The sequence below is a fragment of the Ipomoea triloba genome, chromosome 6, assembly GCF_003576645.1.
Source record: "Ipomoea triloba cultivar NCNSP0323 chromosome 6, ASM357664v1".
In the NCBI taxonomy this organism is placed as follows: Eukaryota; Viridiplantae; Streptophyta; class Magnoliopsida; order Solanales; family Convolvulaceae; genus Ipomoea; species Ipomoea triloba.
This window is the reverse complement of record NC_044921.1, coordinates 4,242,895-4,270,211: the sequence shown is the minus strand read 5'-3', so window position 1 is coordinate 4,270,211 and position 27,317 is coordinate 4,242,895. Positions and strand designations below refer to the sequence as shown.

At 34.9% G+C, this 27,317-nt stretch overlaps 1 protein-coding gene across 1 annotated transcript; it reads left to right on the top strand.

The window, feature by feature from the left end:
* The first annotated feature begins 4,712 nt into the window (after positions 1-4,712).
* On the top strand, positions 4,713-20,729 carry LOC116022993 (anaphase-promoting complex subunit 5). The gene is made up of 21 exons (XM_031263923.1): positions 4,713-4,805; positions 6,139-6,340; positions 6,423-6,582; positions 6,674-6,795; positions 6,957-7,203; positions 7,733-7,910; positions 8,019-8,097; positions 8,185-8,270; positions 9,081-9,213; positions 9,392-9,424; positions 10,670-10,918; positions 11,225-11,302; positions 11,399-11,658; positions 13,153-13,212; positions 13,309-13,376; positions 16,858-16,963; positions 17,198-17,339; positions 18,203-18,301; positions 18,483-18,747; positions 19,796-19,863; positions 20,342-20,729. The coding sequence occupies exons 2-21, from the start codon at positions 6,170-6,172 to the stop codon at positions 20,495-20,497; spliced, it is 2,760 nt and encodes a 919-aa protein (XP_031119783.1). The 5' UTR covers positions 4,713-4,805; positions 6,139-6,169; the 3' UTR covers positions 20,498-20,729.
* The last annotated feature ends 6,588 nt before the right edge of the window (positions 20,730-27,317 follow it).

The following is a 27,317-nucleotide window of genomic DNA, read 5'->3' as shown; positions in this document are numbered from 1 at the left end:
TAGGGAAATTCGAACTGTATATACATCCTTAAAAATTTTACGGTTCGTGACCGGTACGTATGATCGTAGCTTATTAATAACTATTCTTAAAAAAAAAATCCTCTTGAAATATCGAGGGATCGTCTCATGAATGTCATAGCCTAAAGAAATATTTTTCGAACCCTAGACTTATCGGAATAGATGAGGGGTTACAGTCTTCCCCCCTTAAAATAGTTTCGTCCCCGAAACTTCCTTCTTGTTATCCATGGATTCAAAGTAGATTACTACTCACCTTTGTTTACACATAACGAATTCTTAGTATGCCCAATCTTAGCACACAATTTGTTTAGGCACATAACAAGTAGATTAATTCTACGTACCTGAGTTAAACAACTCCGGATAACGTTCTATCATAACGCTTTCTAATTCCCACGTAGCTTCCTCTAGGCTGTGATTCGACCATTGGACTTTGATCATTTTGACTGATTTCCTTCTTGTATCTCGGGTTTTAGAGTCCAAGATTCAAATTGGTTTTTCTTCGTATACTAACGAATCATCCATCTCCAATTCCTCAGGTTCTAATACATGGGATGCATCAGGTACATATCGCTTAAGTTGAGAAACATGAAATACGTTATGTACCTTATCAAGCTCAACTGGTAGGGCCAGTCGATAGGCTAAATTTCCTACCCTTTCCAAAATTTCATAAGGTCCTATATAACGAGGACTCAACTTTCCTTTCCTTCCAAATCTTCTGACTCCTTTAGTGGGTGAGACTTTCAGTAATACCTTCTCCCCAACTTGATATTCGGTGAATTGTCATTTCAAATCGGCATACGACTTTTGTCGATCCTGCGCGACCTTCATCCTTTCTCGAATTACCTTGATTGCCTCAGTAGTCTCTTGTAGGTACTGAGGTCCAAGTATAACAACATCGCTCTTGTCGCTCCAACACAGAGGACTCCGACATTTCCGCCGATATAGTGCCTCATAAGGAGCCATTCCTATACTCGCGTGGTAGCTGTTGTTATAAGAAAATTCTATTAGATCCAACTACTCATCCCATGAACCTTGGAAGTCAAGCACACAACCTCTGAGCATATCTTCCAACGTTTGTATTGTTCGTTCCATTTGGCCATCAGTAGCAGGGTGAAAAGTTGTACTTAATTTGAGTTGAGTGCCCATTGCCATTTGCAACGCTTCCCAAAAACGTGATAGGAATCGTGAGTCTCTGTCCGAAACGATATCTTGCGCTACTCCGTGGTATTTAACCACGTGTTTAATATAGGCTCTCGCCAACCTTTCCATTGACCATGTTTTGTTCATTGGAATGAATCTCGCTGTTTTGGTCAGTCGATCGACAATGACCCACACTTGATCGTTTCCATACTTGGTTCTAGGCAATCCTCCCACAAAATCCGTAATTTTCATAATTTACTTTATTCATTGTCTAAACTAATACAGGTCATTCCATATAAATCTACATACTTTCTGTATTACTATAGCTATTATATAAAAATAAATACAAATGCTAATCAGCTTAATTAACACCAATCACCTTATTTACTACATATTAAATTTGGTATATACAATTCTACCAAATTTACCAAATTTAATTTTTTTTACATATAATTGAAATAATATATTTAATTTAATATTTTAATATTATATATATTTTTATTTTTTTTATTTGTTTTGAATTTCAATTAAAAAATTAAAATTGAAATAATTTCATTTGATTCAAATTTAGATATATATTATAGAATTTGCCTATATACACATTAATAAATATTATTTGCATATACGACGTATTATACAATCATCAAGGAAATGCATCCAATTAGAATTTAAATTTACTAATACAAAAAATAAAATTTGCATCTTTTTTTTTTAAATATAATTTTCTTAGTTATTATTCATATATTCTTAGAATTATAATATATATGAAATACACTTAGGCATAAATGAAATTAATTATGTAAATTTTTCTATAAATTTATCTAAATGTGTACATGATTTATTAGAGACTATATTAATTATACAACATTTAAATTTAAATTTTATATGCTATGAAAATGATACTTAACCAAATATATGAAATTACAACTAAATTACAACTATATTATTATATTGTACATTTTAAAATATTTATATATTTTAAAATTTTTCTATTTAAATTCATAATAATATAATTTTGTTTTTCTATTTAAATTCATAATAATATAATTTTGTTCGTACATCGCACGGATAAAACACTAGTATCTCCAACTGAAAGTGTCTCCTTCTCTGAAAGTGAGAATTTTTGCAATTTATCCCTTAGTAATGCTATAAAACAGCCCTTGGAATCTTAGGCAAAATTCATCCCATGCCCTTCGAGATCTCAGCCTTGTGAAATTCACTCCTTCCAAAATTTTACCTTATAAAATGTTGATAATGAGATTTGATCCTTAGTCTTACCATAGTGAGATTAAGTTATTAACCATTAACCATTTCATCTGTACAAAATTATTAGTTAATTAATTATTCTTCTTGATGTCATCCTTTTTTTCTTAATTTTCAAGTAGACTTCAATACAATGCCATCATCTTCCTTAATTTATTGTTGTTTCTTCTCCTTCTTCATGCATGGTGTTTTTCAAACTTGTATCTTCGTGACTTTGATATCTCCAAAATATTTTCTTGGATGATATTCAAAATTATTCCCTTTATGATGATTATTTAATTTTCCTTTGATCTTAGACACGCCTAAACACTAGCAAAATAAAACTCTTGGGGGTCTAATATTTTTCAATACATTTTAGCATATCAAAATCTATTACATTTTATTCCTAATAGTTGACACTCAAGTTATGCTCTTGAGAAACATTGACCACTCAATTGGTTTATGTAATGACATAATGATGATGATTATTATACTTAGAAACCATGTTTTGGAAGCAAAGGTATTTTATAGAAGCAGTGCATGTGAGAAAGTATTGATACCAAGAATGTAATTAACTCCATCAGACTTGAGATTGCCTTTTAAATTTCAAAGAAGACAATTCCTTTTAATTGTCTCATATGCAATGACGATTAATAAGAGTCAGAGTCATTCACTTTCTCATGTAGGCCCATTCTTGAAAAAACATGTCTTTAGTCCTGGACAATTGTATGTTGTAGTTTCAAGGGTCACTACTCCAAATGGATTGAAAATATTGGGTTGTGATAGTGAAAACAACAAAACAACTTCAATAACAAGTATTTTATACAATGAAGTTTTTTAAAATTTGTAAAAATTTGACCTTATTATAATATCATATTTTAATATTATAATTGTTATTAAATTTATTATCTTCTTTACTTTCTAAAGCAAATTTACTAGAGTATTGATGAAATTCATCATTTTCTAATTCCAAGTATTTTTAATTACAGACTACTGCCTAATTTTTTTTACCTTTCAAACATATTTATTTTAAAATAAAAATTAACTAAATTGATTAATTTAAAACAACATTAAAATACAGTTTAATTCCAATTTTCTTTTCACATCTTAATGCTTTTTAAAATGATTTTTCCTTTTTTTTCCATATTTATTTTAAAAATAATATAATTACATAAATCATATTACTAATTGAATTTTTTAAAATAATTATAAATAAACGAATCATATATTATTTATACTTTTACACTAATCTTATTATCAAATAAATGTATACTTTCAAATATTATAATGGGAAAATGGCACTTTTTCCCCCTATGTTATATGCATATAGCACTTTTTTTCCCTGTGTTATTAAAATGGCTGTTTTCCCCCCTGAAATGTTAAATTGGCATTTTTACCCTTAAAAATAATTATTTCATTTATTTTTCTTCTCCAACAAATTATTACTTATATGTATGGATGGTCATGATTCGGTTCGAACCTAACCAAACACTGTAGCAATCATACCGAAATAGTATGGACGGTTTTGGTTACGATTCAGAACCGAAAAAAATAAAATTAAATAATTGTTGAACCTTGAACTGGAACTGAACCACTGTCATATATAGTGAAAATGATCAAACACTTATTTTGATAAATCGGTACAATTCGATTCCAATTTCGATTTTGAACCGCTAATCAAAACTTATTTATTTATTTTTTAATTTTATTTCTTATTTAAAAATAGTCTAAATTCAACAATTATTTTATTTTATTTTTTCGATTGTGAATCGTAACCGTAACCGTTCATACTATTTAAGTTCAATTACTACAGTGTTCGATTAGGTTCGTATTGAACCGTGATCTTCCATACACATTAGTAATAATTGGTTGGAGAATAAAAATAAATGAAATAATTGTTTTTAAGGGCAAAAATGTCAATTTAACATTACAAGGGGAAAAACTACCACTTTTAAAATAACTGAGGGGGGAAAACTGTCACTTTAATAACACAGGGGGGAAAAGTGCTATATGCACATAACATAGGGGGAAAAAGTGCCATTTTTCCTATTATAATTATTTATAACTTAATCTCAATTTTAATTTTAATTTATCAACATCGAACGATTAATTTATTATTAGTTAAAAAAAAAAAAAAGACATTAATGTGGCAAAATTCCTAAATGACTAAAATCGGTAAATCCTAATCAAACATTCACTCTTCGTCTCTTATCCCGCGACAGCCCGCAGTCGACAACGACTTAGTGAGCACTCTGAGCAGGTGAGCAATCAGGCGGAGCAGCGACAAGAGTGACCCAGTAGGCAGCGACGCATCCCACTCGCAGCGAGCCAGCCCTCCAGTGTCCGGCAACAAGTCCCAGTGACGCAGCCCTCCACTCTAGTAGTGAACCACCAGCCACCACCAGGTAATTTATTTATTTTCCTCTAATTTAATTAACTACATGTGATATTTCTTCCAGTGTATATATATTAGTATATATGATGATTATTAGATTATATGAATGACATAATTTCTTCCGGTGTATATATGATTATATGATTATATGATATGAATGATTGAATCATTGAATGATATATTTTTTTCCTGTGTATATGTGAATGAGGGATTATAATTACTCCGTATTAATTAGTATGTAATAATTAACATAGTTATTAGTTTCCAAAAAATAAAAAAGGCGGCCCCCGCCTAGTACTGTCAAAGCAGGCTGGCCTGTCCCATTAGACCCTGTCACCGCGGGCTTAATTTCTGATGGGCTTTTGCGGACCGACCCGTTAGGCCCGCGGGCTAGGGTACATGCAACCCTGGCCCGCCCCACGCGGATTGTCGGGTCCCGCGGGCTTTTGTTGTTCTTGTTTTTTATTTTTTAATTTTTTATTATATATATATATATATGTATATATATTTATGTGTACAATAATGTGCACACAATGTATATAAATATATATATCTTTTTTTTAATTAATAGTGATTGGCCTGCGGGCCAACCCGCAACCCGTGCGGGCTATGGGGCTTAGCGGGCTAAGCTCGTTAGGCTCACTTCTTCGCGGGCCATCTTTTTTTGGTGTTCCTAAGCCACCCCACCGAACTTTAGCCCATTTTGACAGTAGTACTGTCAAAGCGGGCCCGTCCGCCCCATTAAGCCCGCTCCACTGCAGGCTTAATTTTTGACCGGCTTTGCGGACCGACCCGTTAGGCCTGCGGGATGCAATCCTAGCCTGCCTCACGCGGGTTGGCGGGCCTCGCGATCTTTTATTGTTCTTATTTTTTTGAAGCATTGAATATATGTATATATATTCATATGTACACGTACTGTGTACACATGAATATATATAACATATATTCATGTGTACACATGAATATATAGCATATTCATGTGTACACATGAATATATAGCATATATTCATGTGTACACTAATGTGTACACAATGTATATAAATATATATATCTTTTTTTTTTTATTAATAGTGATTGGCCCGCGGGCTAACCTGCAATTCGCCTGAGTTAGCTCGCGCGGGCAGCGGGCCTAGCCCGTTAGGCCCGTTGATGTACATTTTATTTTCATCATGTTTTTCTATTTTTTAAATTTGTTTTGAAATTTTGGCGGGCGGGGGCTATGTTGGGACGGGGCCAGCTGGTATTTTATAGGCCCGGCCAGGACGGGCCCGGTCTGGCCTGCACAGTCAACCTACATTGACCGTACTACTCGTCTACTCCTCACTCCTTCATCTCACTTGCAGTCCCGCTCTTTCACTCCTCCGCAGCCCAGCCATGGCCGGGATTGTGAAGCCGCCGGGCGCTTTCTCCGTCACACCTCACAGGGTCTCCATTTGCATTCTGATTCAAATATACGCTCCGCCGGCCCAACCCTCCGTTCCCTTCCCTTTCTCATCCGTCGCTCAACACAACAGCCTTGCCATGTACTTAATCTCTCTCACTAAGGTATTTCAAATCAGTCCTTCTTTTAGTGCTTCCGTGTTCCATGGAATTTGAGCCTTTATTCATTTAATTGTTTATCTTGTAGTCATGTGAGGATATTTTTGAGCCGAAGCTAGATGAGCTGATTGCGCAGTTGAGGGAAGTCGTCGGACCATTGAATGATTGGTTGAGTGAGAACTTGACACGGAGGCTATCGTCTTTAGCATCCCCTGACGATTTGTTTAACTTCTTTAATGAATTGCGAGGTGAGCAATGCTTTGTTATTGGCTTAGGGTTTTGTGTGCTATGTTATATGTTGCTCTGCATTACTGAGGTTTATGAGGCTGTTCTGGTTAGGCGTACTTGGAGGTTCCTATTCGAATGATATAGATGATGATCAAATCAGTTTGGATCCTAGTAGCAACCTTGGAATGTTTGTTCGTAGATGCCTACTTGCATTCAATCTTTTGTCATTTGAGGTACTAACGGGCCAAAACATATCCAAGCTTTTTACTTGATGCCTATTGCCTGTTTCTTTTCCACATTTTAGTGTATATCTATTTTGTATATTCTGAGTTGTAAAGTTCACTCTTTTGAGAATCTGAAACTTGGTGCTTTCTTCTTGTTGTTGGAAATGCAGGCTGCATGTCATCTATTAACACATATAGTGACTTATTGCAAGGAGTCACTATCAAGTTGTTCTCATTACGAGTTGAATTTTGATGATCCAAGTTGTGATCCAGAAGCACCAATGGAGTATGAGAACATGGAGCTGGAGAATTTTGTTTATGAAAAGGTCAACAAAGAAATGGAAGCAAAAAACATAGCTAACGAAAGAGTTTCATTTCATAATCATGCTCCTAGGGCACTTGTTGGGTTAGTTGAAGGTTGGGTTGTTTTTTATTATTTACTCCGTATTATTTATTTTGGTCCCCTCCCCCCCCCCTTCCCCTTAATATGTTCAAAATAGTTTTTATGATTAATACTTTAATTGATTGAGTGGGATGGGTGAAACCTCTTATTCAGTATTTAGCTTTTTGGCAATACATAATATAATTATCTAAATTATTGTTTTCCTACTCTCACTGGATTACAAAATTGCATCTGTGGGAGTGAATATGTCATCTGATTCTAGATCTAACATTTCACTTTTATTCCACACAATCAAACATCTCCTGTGATAGACATTCCATAGAAATTGTTTCTTGGTTCACCTCTTTGTTCTACTCTATTTTATTTTTTATTTTTATGTTCAGTTCTTTTGGTAGTTTTTAACCTGACAAGAATGTAGTCTATTTCATTTACTTCTGTTTGCCATGGTTTCTACTTCTTTCAATTGTTTAAAATTATGAAATGCCAGATAATTTTAAATATTGATACATGGTTGAATGTAGTGATAAATCACATGCATTGCAGGAAATGTTGTTTCTCACAGTCCAAAGTTGGAACACATTGGTAAACCTGAGGAATTCAGCCCAAATGGATCTTCATCATGTGATGCATCAAATGGTGCTAATTCTTCAGTTGCTATGTTCCTACGAACAAACTGGCAAATACAAGGTTACCTATTAGATCAGGCTAGTTTAATAGAAAAGTGAGCAATTCTTTCTTTAACTTCTCGATTACCATGGATATTGCTTTTTGGGGATAATTTCAGATTATAAAACAATAAGACAGTTAAATTCGTACTCAATGTTGACAGGCATGGAAGCTCCTTCCTTCTCAATGCATTTGATTCTGTTTTACAACAACTCCAGAAACTGGCACCTGAGCTACATCGTGTGAGTTTCCCATGAGATTGATATGATTTCTACGTAAGTTTGAAACTTTCTTCGCTGACTTTTGACCTTATGTTCACTAAAATGAAGGTTCACTTCTTACGATACTTGAATAGCCTTTATCATGATGACTTCCCTGCTGCTTTGGAAAATCTTCATCGCTATTTTGATTACAGGTATGCATTACTTAGTTGTTTTTTTTTTTTTTTTTGGAACTCTCATGTTTTTCTGCAGTTATTGATATGTGGTTTTGCTTTATGTTTCAACTAATGTCTCTCAGTACGATCTATCTCAAATTACCAAGTATACTAATTTGTATGAGTTGCAATCCTGTTTTTGGTGCTCATTATTTTCATTTAAAGCAAAATTAAGGTAGCTGCTTATTCTTGTTATCTTGTAAGCATAGGCATGAATCTCTTAGCACACTTTGGAGGTTCTGTTTAGACCTTCCATAATGGTGACCGGTACTTGTATATATTCCATTTATTCCTAAGAGATCCACTTCTATTGTTTAGCATGACTTGCTTTTGACTTAGTCAAAGTTAGTTCTTGGGTGTTATTATCATTAATTTGTTATATCTGAGAGTGAAAGTTATAGAAACCTTGGACATTTTAGTTACTGATTAAACCTAAATTTTAGTGGAAAAATCCCTGAATTAATGTGTTAATTTCCACTTGAGTGCATTCTTTGTTGTCATGAGTCATGACTTCTAGATTAAAAGATTTGATATAATCAGCCTTTGTCCACTGAAAGTATTTTGAGAGCTTGTTATCTTCTCACCATTATGGACATCTTTCCCCATCCCACCCTCTACAAAAGCAAGAAAAAGTAATGGAAGAAAATATCTAACTTCCTAAATTTCTTTGCATCAAATAACACTAATTTGTGTGGTGTTACCGTTATTATTGTCATTCGTTTTTCAGCTTGTGCAAACTTGATCCTTGTGGAGATAATGTTCCTAAATTGGAAATTACCTTTACCAAAGTGCAGGGACAGAAGGATGTGACTATGTACCTCCTCCTTCTTCCGAAGGTGGCATATTTGGGAGATATGAAATTGCATTGTTATGTTTAGGAATGATGCATTTTCATTTTGGCCACCCAAAACAAGCTTTGGAGGTATGCATATGTAATAGACATCTTTCACCTTTATTCCTTGCTCATTTATACTTCAAAAGTTTGTATATGTCCCTTTTTGGTCATTTTATTTTTCTTTATAATTTGTTGAGGTGGTATGGGGGCTGGGGTTGTTTTGTTTTCTGCTGATTGCATGACAAATTGTTTACTTAATTTTTAGGTGTTCAGTGAAGCTGTTCGAGTTTCTCAACAGGTATTTTTCTTAGCTCTATTAGGTGTGTCTGCATGAATAGTCATAAAGTCATTTAGAATTTATTTATTATTTTTTGCTTCAAGTTGATGAAATACCATTTGAGTTCACTAAGAAACACCTAGTGAAATAAAGAAATGAAAGAAGTAAATTTGTGACAGTAGAGAATGCTTCTGGTAATTGTGTCTGGTTTTTAGCCAAGTGCAGGATGAACCTCTCTCTGATACTTGTTAAATGGAGCATTGAAATGAATTGTCTACTACTTTCCATTAAGTAGATTACTACTAAAGGAGAACTTCACAGAAATGTGTGAAAATTTAAATTTTAAATACATGCTATTTTTAGAACATGGACGAAAATGTGTTAAAAGTGACTTGGAATAACTCCCAACCATATTTAACACATTTCTGTCCAAATTTAAAAAATATCATGATTTTAGAAATGTTTTTAAAATTCTACAAATTTCCGCCTAAAAACAAAAACAAAATTTAAAAGGTATCTCCTGCATAATATGTATTGACTAGATATATTTGAAATTTCAGTCTCATTTGATAAAGACTCTTGCAGAATACATATGTATACATATATATGCATATGCAAATACATTCTGCATATTTTTGATCTTGCAATATAGGATTCCTATATGTACTTAATAATTAATATCTGCTATGACCAACTGCAAGGTATACAAGATAGAGATGTGTAGATTGATATTGTGTAGTCCCCTGTATATTCATTTGATGTATATTTGAAACTCTAGTCTGATGTGATAATATGATATTTTAGTCTTGTGTAATATTTTGAATACAGTTGTATATAATTGAAATATATGATTTCTAATTTTCTATAATTCTATTTTATAGAAAAACAATTCAAACATAAGTATATCCCTATTTGTTTGAATATGTAATTCAAATATAGAGGTGAGTGACTACATTAGGGGGTTATATACTTCTTCTATCATAATTTGTCTCAATATTTCTCTAAATGATCAATGTGGGACTTTAGAGGAAATTCATAATATGTGTGAAGGTAGATTAAGTATAATAAGTTGCATGACAGTTACTTCAGGAAGTGGGAAAATTTAAAGAATTTTACTTCAAATCCTAGCAGATTGTAATTCATTTGTTTCTCCTTTAACATAATATATAGATTTGCTTATATTTCTATTCCATGACTCAAATGTTTCTGATTCCTTATGCTTATATTTCTATTTCATGTCTCAAATGTTTCTAATTCCTTTTGCAGTATAGTGACGATACATGCCTTGCTTATACATTAACAACTATTTGCAAGCTGTTGTCTAATGTTGGTCTCTCAAACACGACCAGTTTTATTGGATCATCATATTCACCAGTTGCCTACATAGGCACTTCTTTGTCAGTTCAACAACAATTATATGTTCTCTTGAGAAGGTCCTTGAAGCGAGCGGAAAGTCTAAAGTTGAAACGATTGGTGGCCTCTAATCACCTTGCCGTGGCTAAATTTGACCTGACAGTAAGAGCATGAATTTCTGTATGCTAGCATAATAATGTTATGATTGCTATGTATTCTTCTTTTAGTCTTAGCTTCATACTTTCTCCAACATCGTGTGTAACTCTTTGCAAAAATAAAATAATAAAAAAAATTGCCATGTGGCCCATGCATGGTCATACAATTTTGACCTGACTGTTTACTTGAGATTTTATTATGTTTACATAGACATGTATTTGCTGAATATAGTATGATTAGTTATGGAAATAGTGATTTAATTTGCAGCATGATAAAATTATTTTACATAAATTGCTGTATCTTAATTTGCAGCATGTTCAAAGACCTCTGCTCTCATTTGGTCCAAAGGCCACCATGAAGCTTGCAACATGTCCGATCAATGTCTGCAAGGTTATGTTAGCTCTTGTATCATTTTAAGTTTTAACTTTTTAAGATTTGTTTAACTTTTGCTGAAAACTTTTTTCCGGTTTATGGTGAATATTGCAGGAACTGAGGTTAAGCTCTCATCTGATTAATGACTTTGGAGATGAAACTTCAACACTAACCTCAGATGGTGCTTTTTGTACTGAATGGCTTAAGGATTTGAAAAAGCCAAATGGTTGCCTTATTTTTGCCCAGGAAAATGAATCGAGTAATAACAGGGCTTTCCACTTCTGTGCACAGCCTAGTTCCATTCCTGGGTCTGTGTTGCAGCTCTTAGGTTCTTCATATTTGGTCCGTGCTACTGCATGGGAGGTCTATGGCAGGTGATATATAGAAATCCTTGGTGTAGTATTTGTTCTCCATCTAGCTTTGCGCACTTCTTTTCATGCAATGTATATTTCCTTGAGCTCTTCTCTTTGAGACTGATACGGAAGTTCAAGAGTAACTACCTTGAATCGTGGTGTTTGGAAGACTACATTGTTATCCACTTTGTACCCATGACAAGAGATTGCCAATTTTTTTGCTTGTTTGTGGCAATTCTATGCTGGTAGGCGATGGAGAAATTCCTAGGGCTATGCATGCATTGCTTCTTTTTCCTTTGTGTTGCAAGCTAAGTCTAAGTTTCCAACATCAAAACTTGTTAAGAGTTCCACGTCGAAAATATAAGAAATAACATATGGGTTTATGAGGCCATGAGTTAGACTAACTAATTGTTTGGATTCAGTATTTTAGTGTGGTTTGTCCTATGTGCATTATAGTCCAATTGAGTGACTTTGGCCCAATCTTAGATTATAACATGGTATCAGCCTGTTCGGTCCACTTTGTGTTCACCTTGTTGTCTATCCGTGGTATTGGTGGTGTCCAAGCTTTCATTTCAGGTTGGGGTCTAACCCCAAGCCCGCTTGTTAATTTCAAGTAGTCAATCAGTTAGATTCAAAATGACCCGGTTGTCCACTTGAAGGGAAGTGTTAAGAGTTCCACATTGAAAATATAAGAGAGAACATATGGGTGCATAATGCTATGAGTTAGACTAGCTAATTGATTGGATTCAGTCATTTAGTGTGGTTTGGCCCATTTGCATTATAGCCTAATTGAGTGACCTTGGCCCAATCTTAGATTATAATAAACCTCAAATTACATTTAAGCTTTTTAGATGGTCTTGGATTATCTGTCATTTGCATCATACAATCATACATACTGGTTGGGTAAACTTTCTTCGCTCACATCCTTGATCACCCAATCCCAACATAGGTTGAAATGCCAAATACCTTATATTTAGTTCACTGTTTAACAATATTTCCTTCCAATCTTTTGGTGGGTTACTGGGTGATCACCTCTTAACCGATAAGGATTGAGGACTATTTGTCTATTTCACTCTTTCCATCAGAAGACTGGGTTATACTACATAAGTTTCCAGTCTCCCCCTATATAAATCCTGGATCCAAGCACTACAATATCTACATGTATAAGTATGACATCTCTCTTCGTATTGTATTTTAGCATAAAAGTCTTGGTGAATGTGACTAATATTTGCATATTTTGTCCAGAATAAGGCTCTTTTATCACACCTCCTCTATAGAAAAAAATTACTTATTTTCTTTATAGTTGGTCAAACTATGCAAGATGATTGGACTTTTTGTAATCGTGCCCTCTTTGGGTTGGTATTACTTCTACTTTCAAGCTTGAGTAATCAGGAATCTTTTTGGATGAAAATCTGTATATTTCAGTCCAGTCTGACATCTCGTAATCTTAGTCATCTAAAGTTTGCAAATGTGAACTGTTTGACTAATTACTTTTCCTTACTGTACTCCTTTCAGTGCCCCTCTTGCTCGAATGAATGCTCTGGCTTTTGCAACTTGTTTTTCCGACTCATCAAGGTAAATTTCTCAAAGTTTCCGATAGGGTTTAATGGTCCTGATTCGATATCTGACAATTTTTTTTTATTATTTTTTATATATTTTTTGTCCTTGCAGTTCAGAGGATGTCGCATTGGCTTATGCAAAACTTATCCAGCATCTGGCAGTATATAAAGGATACAAAGGTCAGGAGAAATGCTTTAGCATATTGAATCAAATTTGTGTTAGGATGGTTGGTTCTTGGTTGACCAAATGTTTTTGTGAAAGCCAGTGCTACAAAGTGTGCCTATTCTATTTGTGGGAATCTGATACATGCTGAGGAAGTCTTATTTTATTATATTACATAGTTTAGATATTAATAAATTACTAAATAGTTATTTAGAAACTAATAAATAGTTATTTAGAAATTACTAAATAGTTATTTAGAATGTAGAAACTAGTAAGTAGTTATTTAGAAATTACTAAATAGTTATTTAACTTATTATTCTTAGTCTTTGAATTAATTTAGGTAGTTGGAAGATTCAGCAGATTACTTGGCTTATTTAGCCATTCTATGAGTTGTATTTTACCCTATAAAATGGGGAACCAATTCTAATGAAAGCAAGCAGAAATTCAATCCCAAAAAGGGTCTAAGGGAGTTTTGGGTCTCAAGCAAACCCAGTGTCTTCTTCTTTTCCTTTCACAACTATTATTCTTTCTTTCTTTTTCCTTATGATTTCTTGCCCATGACGGGAGCACATAACATTGGTTCCGTTGCCGGCGTCATGGGCGTCACTCGGTCTGAGTTTGAAGCTCTCAAAGAATCAGTGAATGAGTTGAAACTCTTAGTAAAAGAGCTAGGCAAACGTCGCCTTGGAGAATTGGGTGAATGTCCCAATGACCTAAAGCAATGTATTACAAAATTCCTCAATGTCAACACCCAAAATCAATATGCCTACTTCCTTAGGAATTCAGGAAACTGATGGCAATGTTACATCACTCAACGTGGATGATTCATCATTCACAATCATTGTTGATCACCCACATGGGGAGACAGCACCAACGCAGGCCAATGTTTCTGATGATCAGCCTCATATCGACTCAACAGAGAAGATTGTCGATTTCACAGAAATTGAGGATCTACAAGTAAAGTCTCAAGTGGAGGAGGCAATACCACATGATCCTGCTATTCTTCAGTCACAATGTGTTGGAGATGCAGCAGCAAGCAACTGTCATTATGCTCCACCATACCCCATTCCACCCATGACTACCCCTCATTCAAGGACATGTGATTTTCCAATGGCTTATCCAGCCCAAGCTCTTATGCAGACCTCTTCAGTCACCCCTTCTAGTCTGATGCCTTTAAATTTCACAACTAATCTTGCTTCCCAGCAATATATACTGCCAACTGTAGCTTTCGCGTTTGCAATTCTTTTGGTGAGGCCATTTGATCGTGGGAAGTGTTGGCTACGTGATGCACAAAGTTATCAAGCTCGCGGGCGAGCTTGATGTCCAGGAGGGGTGTAATGATACATGCTGAGGAAGTCTTATTTTATTATATTACATAGTTTAGATATTAATAAATTACTAAATAGTTATTTAGAAACTAATAAATAGTTATTTAGAAATTACTAAATAGTTATTTAGAAAGTAGAAACTAATAAGTAGTTATTTAGAAATTACTAAATAGTTATTTAACTTGTTATTCTTAGTCTTTGAATTAATTTAGGTAGTTGGAAGATTCAGCAGATTACTTGGCTTATTTAGCCATTCTATGAGTTGTATTTTACCCTATAAAATGGGGAACCAATTCTAATGAAAGCAAGCAGAAATTCAATCCCAAAAAGGGTCTAAGGGAGTTTTGGGTCTCAAGCAAACCCAGTGTCTTCTTCTTTTCCTTTCACAACTATTATTCTTTCTTTCTTTTTCCTTATGATTTCTTGCCCATGACGGGAGCACATAACAGAATCTCATACATACATTCTTTACATCTACATTTTAGGTGCATCATGATTGAAATAACTAGTTAGGAAGTAAAAGCTTCTCTTGGTTCTGCAGCATGTTCATGATTTACACAACAAGCTGGCAGTTTGGCTTTATTGCTTTAAAGAAGTGTTTGGTCACGGTTTCAAAAAAAAAAGTGTTTGGTCACATGCTTAACAAAAGGGCAAAAATCACACAGCAAATTAGCATTTCTTTAATAGAGAATGAAATGATGCAAGTTAACTAATCCCCTTTCCCTCCTTATTGTCCCTTTTGTCCAGATAGTTTAAGAAAATCCCATTAAATGCATTCTTCTAAACTTTTGTAACTTTGTAAGTTATTCCAAAAATACAACTCCATTTGCTAAGTTATTTCCATTAATAACCTTTTGCATTTACTCTTACTACTAAAGTGCATCTTGGGAATTTTAACATTGGATCTTTTGAAAAAGTAGCCAATATTTATGTGCACCATCCTGAAAAGGAAATGAAGGGGACTGCTGTTTTTGTGTTAGATATATGATTAGGAGGGTTCCTAATGGACTGGCTAGGTTTAGGATGATGCTGATGAGATAGAATGTGGACCTCAGTATGGAGCACTCCCATGGCTAAATTTGGCGACTATCTTTTGCTTCTTATTTACTCACATTCTGTTTATACTTTTGAACAAAGGTTAATCAAAGGCTTTAATTGAGGGGCCTCTATGTACTCCATGTTTAATGCATTAAAATGGGTTTGTGATCCAAATTTTTAGTAGCAAATCATTTTTGCATTAATCACTCTGTTTTCTAATTCACAACACTGAAGAGAAATGGAGAACAGCGCAGTTTATGGAATTTAGGGTGTGTTTGGTTCGCACATGGGAATCGGAATCGGTATGGGTATCAAATACTTGGTAAGGATAATGGATTTTGGTGAAAGTATTTTGCATGTTTGGTAGTAGGGTGGAATGGGAATGATTATTAATAGTTGGGGAAGAAAGGAGGAAGGGGAATGAAACCCTTATTTCATTAGGGTATGGGTTTTCCAATTAATGGGGTATTCCAAACCCATAGTAGTATTCTAAAAACCTATCAACCAAACAATAACAATTACTTTGATACCCATACCTTATGCCTAAACCCACCAACCAAACACACCCTTAATTTGGATGGTAAGGTGGACATTGATGAGCTATGTTTTGTAAAATAATGAAAGGCAAGCAAGTCTTAGAGAATACTGAGAAATTGGAGAGTATGGCAATGGGGAGGAAATTAGGGGACTAAACGATGTAGCTTGCAGAAAGTAGATAATGACAGTCATTAAAGAATTTCCTCAATTATTCCCTAAAGAAAAGAAGATTTTAGATATCCATAACAAGTCAAATTAGCAAAAGAGGAATTTGACTCTTCAGTTATTAGCCTTTTAGGGTGCAGAGTATGGTATCATGTTTTGTTGCTTAAGATGTTTTTGGCCTTCTTCAACTTGGAAGCATTTTGTATGCAAATCATATATAATGCCCTTTTTTATGCCCCCAATTACAAATCTTCCAAGTTTCTGCCCTAATTATCAAATTAAAAGATAAAAGGAAGGGGGAGGGTTGCAAGGAGGCCTGCACAGCAACCATTCTTACAAGCATGTTCAGGGGGGAGGGGGGATCTTAATATGTGCACACACACACACACATATTCATTTACCAATGATATTCTGTGTTCCTAATTTGCAGAAGCATTTGCTGCTCTCAAAATAGCAGAGGAGAAGTTCTTATGCATTTCAAAGTCAAGAATCCAGCTTGTAAAGCTGCAGTTACTCCACGAGCATGCTTTACACCAGTAAGGCTATTTTTCGCTTGATGTTTTAATTTAGAGACTATCAGAAAATCCAAGTATCTTGGTTTTAGATGAGATATGGTCCCTTGACTATGTCATAATTCCTGAATTGGTCCTTGACAGCCAATTCACCCAAAATGTTCCATCACCTATGCCTGCATAGTTGAGGGAGCATTTTCGGTATTAACTCATTTTAGATTCATTCTTCTTGACAATGTGATAGTTGCTATTTTGCAGGGGACGACTAAAATTAGCTCAACAGCTATGTGATGAGTTAGGTGTTTATGCTTCTTCTTTAGCTGGTGTGGATATGGAGATAAAAGCTGAAGCAAGCTTCCGACATGCACGGACATTGCTTGCTGCAAACCAGTTTAGCCAGGTCAATTTTTCTTTTATTTTTATTTGTGCTTACCAGAACCTCTTGTAAATGGCTAGTGCTCTAAAGTGCTAGTCCTTTTGAGGAAAATATTGCCATATAGGGGGCAGGGGTTCAGTGGATATGTCTTTTCTTACCTCAGAAACCGTCTTTGTTGAATGCTGAGTTTGGTAGAATTATATTTTGTCAAAAGGATATGCTTTTCTTTCTGCTTCTGCATCAATTGATCATATATGATGATAATCTTTGCTATTGTCCTGTTTTCTTTAGTATATACAGTAGTTCCTCTCTTCCATTTCATGTCAGTCTGAAGATTATGATGCTTTTGGACCTACTTTTTAAAAGTCAAACATTGTTACTTTGGCCTTAAAATTCGATTAAACTTGTCAAACAGCATAAATAGCATGAATGGATGTAGCACTTATTTTTCTTTGCTTAGTTCAATGGCAAAAATTTTTGTTGCGAACCATGAAGAAGAATGCACAGCTGTCTTAGAATCCAGATCATGTGTCTGCTGCTAAAAAGATTCATCATTACCCACTCCATATCTGGTGCCTTAAAGTATCTATGCATAAAAACTGACAGTTCAATCCTCTGAAGGTTGTTTATTTTAATTAGAAAAATGCCAGTTTTAATCCAAGATCACAAGCCTTTCAAAGATTTCATATCTTTGCTGTGGCTTACATATCCATGTGTGTCATATATGCAGTATATCTGTGCCATATTGTGTTTTGCACCTTAGCCAATGACAGTATCTTGTGTAACCCTTAGTAGCATTGTGTTCTAAGTCAATAATGGGTATTGACCCAATGACATGCTGCTAATATGTTGTTGAGATATTCATCTAATGCACCATGTTCTCACAGGCAGCAGCCGTTGCACACATTCTTTTCTGCATGTGCTACAAATTCAGTTTGCAAGTTGAGAATGCCAATATTCTTCTTTTGCTCGCAGAGATTCACAAGGTATTTAGAATTTCAGCTCTGGTTTACTTTGGGTTTCAAGTTAGTGAACTAGAACTACCAAATCACTAGGGATCATATTGCATGGTTGGCAATAAGATGTCTCCTTGTGTAAACATTTGGATTTTAATTTGTTTGTAAGTCAACATAACTTAATTGAAGTTAAACCTTTTTTCCATTTCAGAAATCAGGCAATGCTGTTTTAGGAATTCCATATGCATTGGCCAGCCTTTCCTTTTGCCAATCTTTCAACTTGGATCTTCTCAAAGCCTCTGCTACACTGACATTGGCTGAGTTATGGCTCTCACTTGGGTCGAGCCATGCAAAAAGGGCTTTGGCTCTCATACATTCTGCTTTTCCTATACTTCTTGGTCATGGTGGTCTTGAGCTTCGTGCTCGGGCCTTCATTACAGAAGCAAAATGTTATCTAGCTGACTCAAGCTTTTCAGGTATTTTTGTATTTCTCTTCTTCATTTTAGACCATATGGGTGCAATTACATTTAAATTCAATGAAGCTTCAAGATAATTGTCATTTAGCAAGTTGGTTACCCTCACTTTATAATTTGATTGTTTTTGATCTTACAACTGTAGTGAAGTTATTAGCTGGCCTCTATGTTTGCATATGGGGTTCATGGACATCGTGATCTTCTAGGCTTCTAGCAATTGCCTTTGCTGGACTATCTCATGAAATGTATTATTGGTCAAAATTCTCTCAATCTAGCCTGCATACTAATCTAATGGTCAGAGAAAGCTGCTTATATCTGAAGGTTGAAAAGTGACAACCTGAGTAGCAAGCAATGAACAAATGAATATCCCACAAAATGAAATTTTGCTTCAAAGCTGTAAAGCACTTAGGATGAAACATTTTGTTGAAAGGCATACTCATGGCATAATGTCTTAGCATGTCAGATCTAATGTAAACCACTGCCCTGCCACCATTTTCCTACCAGGGAAATGTTCTTGGATACTGGATGCTAGTATCCACTGTACTTTAAGCTTCTATAAGACTATAACAGCTTTATCTTTGAACAAAGGCAAACTGTACTATGAAGGGTGGTAAACTCTGCTCATCTGCCTTCCCAGGAACTATAAAGTGCAGGGAGCATAGTGTGTTGGCATCAACCCTAACATATACTCTGTAGTACTAATGATCTCTTTGGTAGTGTAATATGATTCCTGAATAGCTACGCTAGGATTTTGATTAATTGTTCACCACTATAAATTTCATGAAAAAAAAGGGATTCCCGCTTCAACAGATTTTGGTTATGCACTTCTCTGGAAAAGTCTGGTCCAGTTCGATCTGGAAAAGTCCTGCTGTGCTTTAGGTCTTGTGTGAGAACTGAGAAGATCATCTGAGTCCTCTCTTGATGGGCACATAGAATACATTGAACTAATTGTATCTATACTTATTTGATGTATTTCGGCTTGACTTTGGTCAGGCATCTTATTCCAAGTAATCCGAGTATCTGACCATAGACATCCTTATCCTTCTCCCAGTATATGAAGAACCAGAAAACGTGCTTCAACCTTTAAGGCAAGCTTTGGAAGATTTGGAACATCTAGAGGTCAGTCTGATTTTTATATTTTAATATAATTGCATTTAATTGATTTTAAAATTGATTTTCCTATATTTAGGGTCCGTTTGGAAATCCAGAAAGTGACTTCCCGAAGTCATTTTCCAGATTTTCCTGTGTTTGGGTATTCAAGTAAAATAAAGTCCACCAATACACCACCACACCACCACCCCATCACCACCACATTATTGTTGTTGTTGTTATTATTATTATTATTATTATTATTGTTATTATATAACAAATAATATGTTCATTTTTTGGAAAAATGCAATTTCTTAATTTTCAGCCAAACAGAAAAATGTATAGTTTTCTGATCTTCAGCCAAACACTAGAAAATGAGTCATTTTCGGGAAATCATTTTCCTGGTTTCTAAACGGAAACTTAATGTTTGATTTGCTGATACTCAAGACAAAATTTATGTCACTATTGGGTCATATACTTTACATGGCTTCTTCAAATGTGTATACAGTATCATGAGTTGGCAGCAGAAGCTTTTTACCTGATGGCTGTAGTGTATGACAAGTTGGGAATGGTGAATGAGAGGGAAGAAGCTGCATCATCCTTTAAGGAACACATTTTGGCACTGGAGCAACCTTTGAACGATGAAGATCCTCAGCTCAGTTAATTGCGAAGAAAGGTTTTCGTTCATTTCATGAAAAACTTTGCATGTGTTTGTAGCCTATGAAAGAAACATACATGTCATGTATGCTTTTGCTTGTAGTGAGTAATGCTAAGTCTCTTGTACAGGCTCTATTGTTGTAGAAGTTCACAATGTATGCCTTCAGATCAAGATTTCTATTTGAATTAACTTGTACATTTTTTTTTCTTGTGAAATTTGAAGTTCTAATGAAAAAAAATTCAATGTTCTATCTAATTTTTTTTTATAAAAAAAAATAAAATAATTCAGTAACATCTATTATTGCATTATTATCTAATACTATACTTTGAGCAAAAATAAGGAGAAAGCTTAAAAATCCATTTATTGTGTAAAAATGAAGTTATATTATTGAATTAGTACATTAATGTACTCTAAAAAGAAAAAAAAAAAGGAGTGAAGCAAGAAACGAAAATTTCATCAAATCTAGAATTGAGTAAACTTTTTAATTATTAGTATCAAATATTATATGTGTGTGTGTGTGTGTGTCTATATATATAATATTTTGTTTAATATATAATAATTTGATAGGAGATATTTTCAAACAAGTTTTTATGTTTAATTATTTATAAATTATTGTCGCATTGAGTATTTATAAATTATTGTCGCATTGAGTCATGACCAATGAATAGTAAATATGAAATGTAAAATGGGATAAATGGAGTATTATTGTATTTTATTGATGAATTTTGCAAGTAAGTCATTGAACTTAGGGATGAAAGTAGGCTAGACCGAGCCGAGTTTTAGAGAATTAGGCTTAGACCTGTTATATAAATTATAGGCATCGTGTCGTTTCTTTCATGAAAAGAAACGGTATCCGTTCCATGTAATTAGTTCTGTTTGTATAACATATTCAGTTTCATTTTATATACATTATAGTGTCATTTCAACACAATTAAAGTTTAATTTGAAGTTATACATACAGTAAGTCTTATTACAGTGAGACCTGTTATTGAATTTCATTTTATACTGTAGTCATATTATAACACCACTAAATTATAATTCTAATTCACCTATGGTTTCATTTGATAATATACACTCATATATGTGAAACTCTTATTTAGTTTCATTTTATATACACTGTAGTTTTATTACAACACAACTAAAGTATCATTTTGATATAACTGCAGTTTCATTTGACAATATACCCTAAACCCTAAACCCTGTTCAAAAAAAAAAAATATACACTCAATATTTGAGACATGTTATTCAGTTTCTTTTTATACATACAGTAGTTTCATTTCAGCAAAATTAAAAATTAAAGTATCATTTCAATTCAACTACAATTTTATTTGACAATATACACTCAATATGTGAAACATGTTATTTAGTTTCATTTTATACATACTGTAGTTTTATTTCAACACAACTAAAGTATCATTTCAATTATAGTTTCATTTGATAATATAAACACAAATATGCAAGATAAATTATTCAGTTTCATTTTAGATACACTTTAGTTTCATTTTGTTTAGAATAAAACAAAAATACAGGATTTGTAAAATTTATTGACTGCCGTTTCTTTACTCAAAGAAACAATGTCGTTTTTGGACCATGGTCCACATAGCTATGTGGACCATGGTCCACCATATAACAATTGATAAATCATAGCAGACTCAGACTTGTATGTAGGCTTTCTGTTAGGCTCAAGCCTGAGCCTATAATTGACCTGGCCTGGTTTGAAGCCTTTTTAAAAACCTATTTAATATGTAGACCATTAAAAAGATTTCACAGTTAGTCAAGGCCTACATTTTAGCATTTTTAAGGCATATATATGTGTGAAAAAATTCAAAGATATACCTAGGCTAATACAAATATGCAATAATATAAAATAATACATAACTAACAAAGTATATTACCACAAATTCATAATTAGCAGGAAGATCGAAAGTCTGGAAGTGAAAAAATGAAATAGAATTGGGAATTTTGGGGGTAGGGTTCGGTAATTCGATCATATATATACTTGGGGCTATATTGTAAATATAAAACTATATATATATATATATATATATATATATATATATATATATATATATATATATGCCAGAGGCCTATAGGCTTGAAGGCTAGGCCTTGTACATATAGTCATGGGCCTATTTAGCTAAACTAAATAGGCTCTAAAATAGGACTAAACCTGACCTTTTTACTAAATAGGCCAAGCTAGGCTAGGTCAAAACTAGGCCAGGCCATAGGTCCATACGAAGGGGCCGAACATATTTTCATCCCTAATTGAACTTGAAAAATCTCCAATATGAACCTCAAACTCACAAAAAAGTACAATTAACACTATTTGTAGGTGCCAAAAACCTTGTGGTTTAGTGGCACCCGGTTGCAGCCCCCACATGGGGGAAGGGAGGGGGGGGGGGGGAGTTCGAGCCTTAGTTGGTTGAGAAAGTGTGCACTCTAAGTTAGATTTTCATTAATCTAATTTACTTGGAGTTATTTTGACAAAGTGTTATAATTTTTTAATTTGCTTGAAAAGTTTATTCATCCCCTCTAGACTTTTCTCCACCCAATTGGGACCAACGTACTTTGAGATATCATCTTCTCAAGACACCATTGGTGATTTGAGTTTATGAAGACTCTTAATAAGAAAGTGTTAGGAACCCCGAACTGTTGATTTTGATGAAACCAATGGACCGAGGAGACCCCCAATTTGTTTGTCTTCTAGAATAGGCTTTTTGTCTTAGTCTTAGAGTTTACCGAATCCTCAGTAACAAACCATCTTTGAATCATCTTACTGGAAAGGATTCAAGTCACAAACTTTGAAGCCTCAGAAAATTAAACCGAAGAGTTAAAGATCTGAAGAGCCGAAGAGTTGAAGAACTGAAGAGCCGAAGAGTTGAAGATCTGAAGAACCGAAGTGTTGAAGGCTTGAAGAACTGAAGATTAGGACTACAGACCGAAGAATGGAAGGGTCAAGCTATTATGACCGAGCAATCAACTGTGATTGTCTCGAGGAGATTAAGAGAAATGATAAGGACAATCATTCTCTCACACAACCAAGGCAAAGACATTCTCTGTTAAGTTGTCTTATCTACTGCCTTGAGAATGGGTATAACAGAATGTCAAAATGGGTCCTATGCAACGATCCCAAGGAGCATTTAATGATTGTCACCTTTTTAGAGACAAAAGTCGATTTGTCCTTGCACAAAAGTGGACAAAACGGCTAGAAAGTACTGACATTCTGAAAAAGGTGGAAACCTTACCCATTGGATATTACACACTGGACAATAGGTTTGAATTTCACATTCCCTCAACCGGATCTGAAAATTCACCTATAAATACCCTTGTCCCATCTCACTTTGACAAGGTTGAAAACAAGCGAAATATTATCTAGCAAGTAAACAGCTTTCAGTGTGATTTTCATAAGCATACAAGTAATATTTAGAAAAGAGAAATTCTTGTGTGATTAAGAAGCTCTCAAGGAGATTAATCACAAGAATTTCAAGTTGGAGAAACATCACATCTTTTCAACCATCTCTACAAGTGACGTAGAAAGAGGCGGAGTAAACTTGGAAGAAGTTGAAAAACCTACAACAACAAGGCTGCCGGGCTAAGTGATCAAAGGAGCTTGTTGTAACGGAGTTTGTACTATTACGGGGAATATAGTGCAAACCTTCACGTGTTGTGAAGAAGAGTGGAGTAGGCTTTGTTAACAGCCGAACCACTATAAAAATCTCTCTCTCTATCTCTTTTATTTATTTTACGTATTGCATTGCATACTCCACTCAAACGTAATCCTTTTGATAAGAAAAATCCTAAGTGCAAAGTAAAGCTAAAAATTTGATATAACCTTTCCGCTGCGTTTATAACCCTCTTGAAAAAGTTTTTTTTTTTAAAAATCCTTGTGAGTCTATTCAACCCCCCCTTCTAGACTCACACCGTTACCACCGGGACCAACATAAAGTTCTACAAAGCTTTATCTTTGGACCTTATTCCATACAACTGTGACACAATAGTGGATGAGTCGGTGAGACGGATAGCAACAATGCGGATCTCCAAAAAAGGATTTTTTGAACTGCTGATTGCACGGATCTTCGGTCTCGACAATCCTCTATAGCTTTTTAGATTGGGTCTGTACCGTGTGAGGTATATCACACATTGGGTTAAGAATGTTCTCTCTTTACCGTCTATTTGAATTGCTGTCGAGATAGTAGATTGGACTCACTGATAGTGGTCCTTAAGACGTAAATACAATTGTATCAAATTGGGTAGACAATACTTGGTGTGTCTTACTTTCTGTTTGATTTAATTTTCACTTGGTCGTATCTCTGTTGCAATAACTGTTCAATCACGATCAGAGTTTGCGATAAGATTATTTCTCAAACAATTTAGTCAGATAGAGAACCAGGAAAATTGAATATCACATATACACGAAAGCACAAACATGAATGTGATTGACCCAACTACTGTTTGAAATAAATAGGGTATTTGATGTCGAACTCTCATAACTTTAAGATCTCTGTTTTAAGAACATCCTTTTAATTTGGGTTTAACCTTCTAAGAGGTTCCATAACAGGCTTAGCATTGTCCTCAAGATAGATTTTGTGCACACAATACTTGGAGACAATGCCTACCAGGTCTCCTATGGTATAACTGATAGCTTTTCTGTGCTTCCTGAGCACTTTGAGCAGCTTTTCGGTATCATCAGATTGTAATGCAGCATTAATAATCACAAGGTAAGTAGAGTTAGAACCAAAAAAACATATCTCAGATTCGAAGGTAAGGGTTTGAGCTCTACGTTTGGGGCATTTTCCTTTCCCCACGGGTCAATTGGAGTAATGATTTTATGAACCTGTTCAACTTCGTTTAACAAGGCTTAAGCATTCCACCCTCCTTTGTTTAACTCCTCATCATTTAATCTTTCAATAGTTCTGCTTATTCCAAGCTCATGATGTTCTAATAGCCCTGCTTCAAATGCATTTTCCACATAGTTGTCAATGACTTCCACTCTGTTACATTCACCCACATAAGAAGGTTGGTGTTGATCATCTTGAAAATATCAAATTCGATATGTGCCATGCGATTTCCATCACAAACTTTCATCTTCTCACATCAATAATTACTCCTGCATTTGCTAAAAATGGTCGGGCAATAAATATAGGTACCTTAGCATCCTTCTTAATGCCCAGTATGACAAAGTCACCTTGAATGTAATACTTATCTATCATCACCAGTATATCTTCATAAACTCCTACTGGATGTTTCATGGAACGATCTATCATCTGCAAGGTCATGGTTGTAGGCTTGGGTTCACCAAGGTTTAATCGCTTACACATTAAGTAAGGCATTAAGCTCACACTAGGAAAATCACACAAAGCATATGTAACACCCCTAACTTTCAGGCTGAGATAAGCAATAAACTTAAGGCAAAAGCTATCAAATCTCAACGCTAAATGAAATAAATGCGGAAGCGATTACTAAACCAATTTGGGGATGCCATATCCAGGCTAACCATAACCTAGATGCTAAGGCGAATTCAACATCCATCTCAAAATCCTCAAAAGAAAAACATAATATAAAACAAGTCAATACAATCATAAGTCTAAGGCACACAGGCCCGAAAAGTCTAAACATCCTCAACAATCTCTAAGCTAAACATAAGGGAGAAGTAGATCTACAGCTAGCACTCTCTCGTGCAGAATCTACTCCATACCTGAAAAATAATTATAAATATTAGCAAAGAAATGCTAAGTAATCCTCCACTCATACTCGTGAGAAATACAATAGTATAACATAGCTTTGTAAATAGATTTTACACACGCATATAGAATATATGCCAACAAAACTGTCCTTTGTTTAAAAATCCGATGACTCAACAACAATAGGCTGAATGAATCACAAACCAAGGACACCTCAATGAATTCAATATCGAAGAATGAATCCACAATACCACAGTTTCATAATCAGATACTCAACCAAAGCACAAGCTCAACTGAACAACTCAAGTGAAACCAACCAATCAACAACCTCACATCACCCCCTTAGAGTGACCCAACCAAGAAACATAGGATAAGATCCAAACCAAAACCACCAAACCATAACACAAATGACATACCACAGAGGCATATACTGCCCAATCACAGAGGCGTACAAGCCCAACCACAGAGGCATAAAAGCCCAAACCACAGAGGCATAAAAGCCTAACAACAGAGGCACATGGTGCCCAAAACCACAGAGGCATAAAAGCCACCACAAAGGCACATGGTGCCCAATCACAGAGGCGTATAAGCCCAACCACAGAGGCATACAATGCCCAAAACCACAGAGGTGTATAAGCCCAACCATAGAGGCATACAATGCCCAAAACCACAGAGGCATACAATTCCCAAATAACTCCCTCCCATACTAATAGACTCATGTAGAGCCGTAGCTCGAATAACCACTTTCCAAAGGGTATACAAGACTCAAGAAGCCAAAGAATTACTCACAAGAGTTCAAGACCTCAACATATCAAACTCAGGTTCATTTCCAAAGGAATTACTCATACCAAGGAATACTCAGATTCAGAACATGAATACAGGACATGCTCAGAACATTAACCAAAGAATCAACCAACAATACTCAATCAATAATCGAAGATAAATGACCAACAACCATGAACCAATGCTCAACAATCAGGGTAGTATACTCAACAACATATTCAGAATATACTTCAGAATCAAAGGTGAAACAACAAAGTCATTAGGCCACAAAACAACTACTGGAACAGGAAAGGAATTTGACCTGGCGGAATGCACCAGACCGCCAACTCACTCCACTAGTATTGACGGAACAACCTCACAAA

Bases quoted from the DNA above. Each gene is read 5' to 3' on its own strand.
- LOC116022993 (XM_031263923.1), top strand. From the start codon at position 6,170: ATGGCCGGGATTGTGAAGCCGCCGGGCGCTTTCTCCGTCACACCTCAC. The intron at 6,583-6,673 runs GTGAGCAATGCT...TGTTCTGGTTAG, and splicing joins CTTCTTTAATGAATTGCGAG to GCGTACTTGGAGGTTCCTAT. The intron at 10,919-11,224 runs GTAAGAGCATGA...CTTAATTTGCAG, and splicing joins TGGCTAAATTTGACCTGACA to CATGTTCAAAGACCTCTGCT.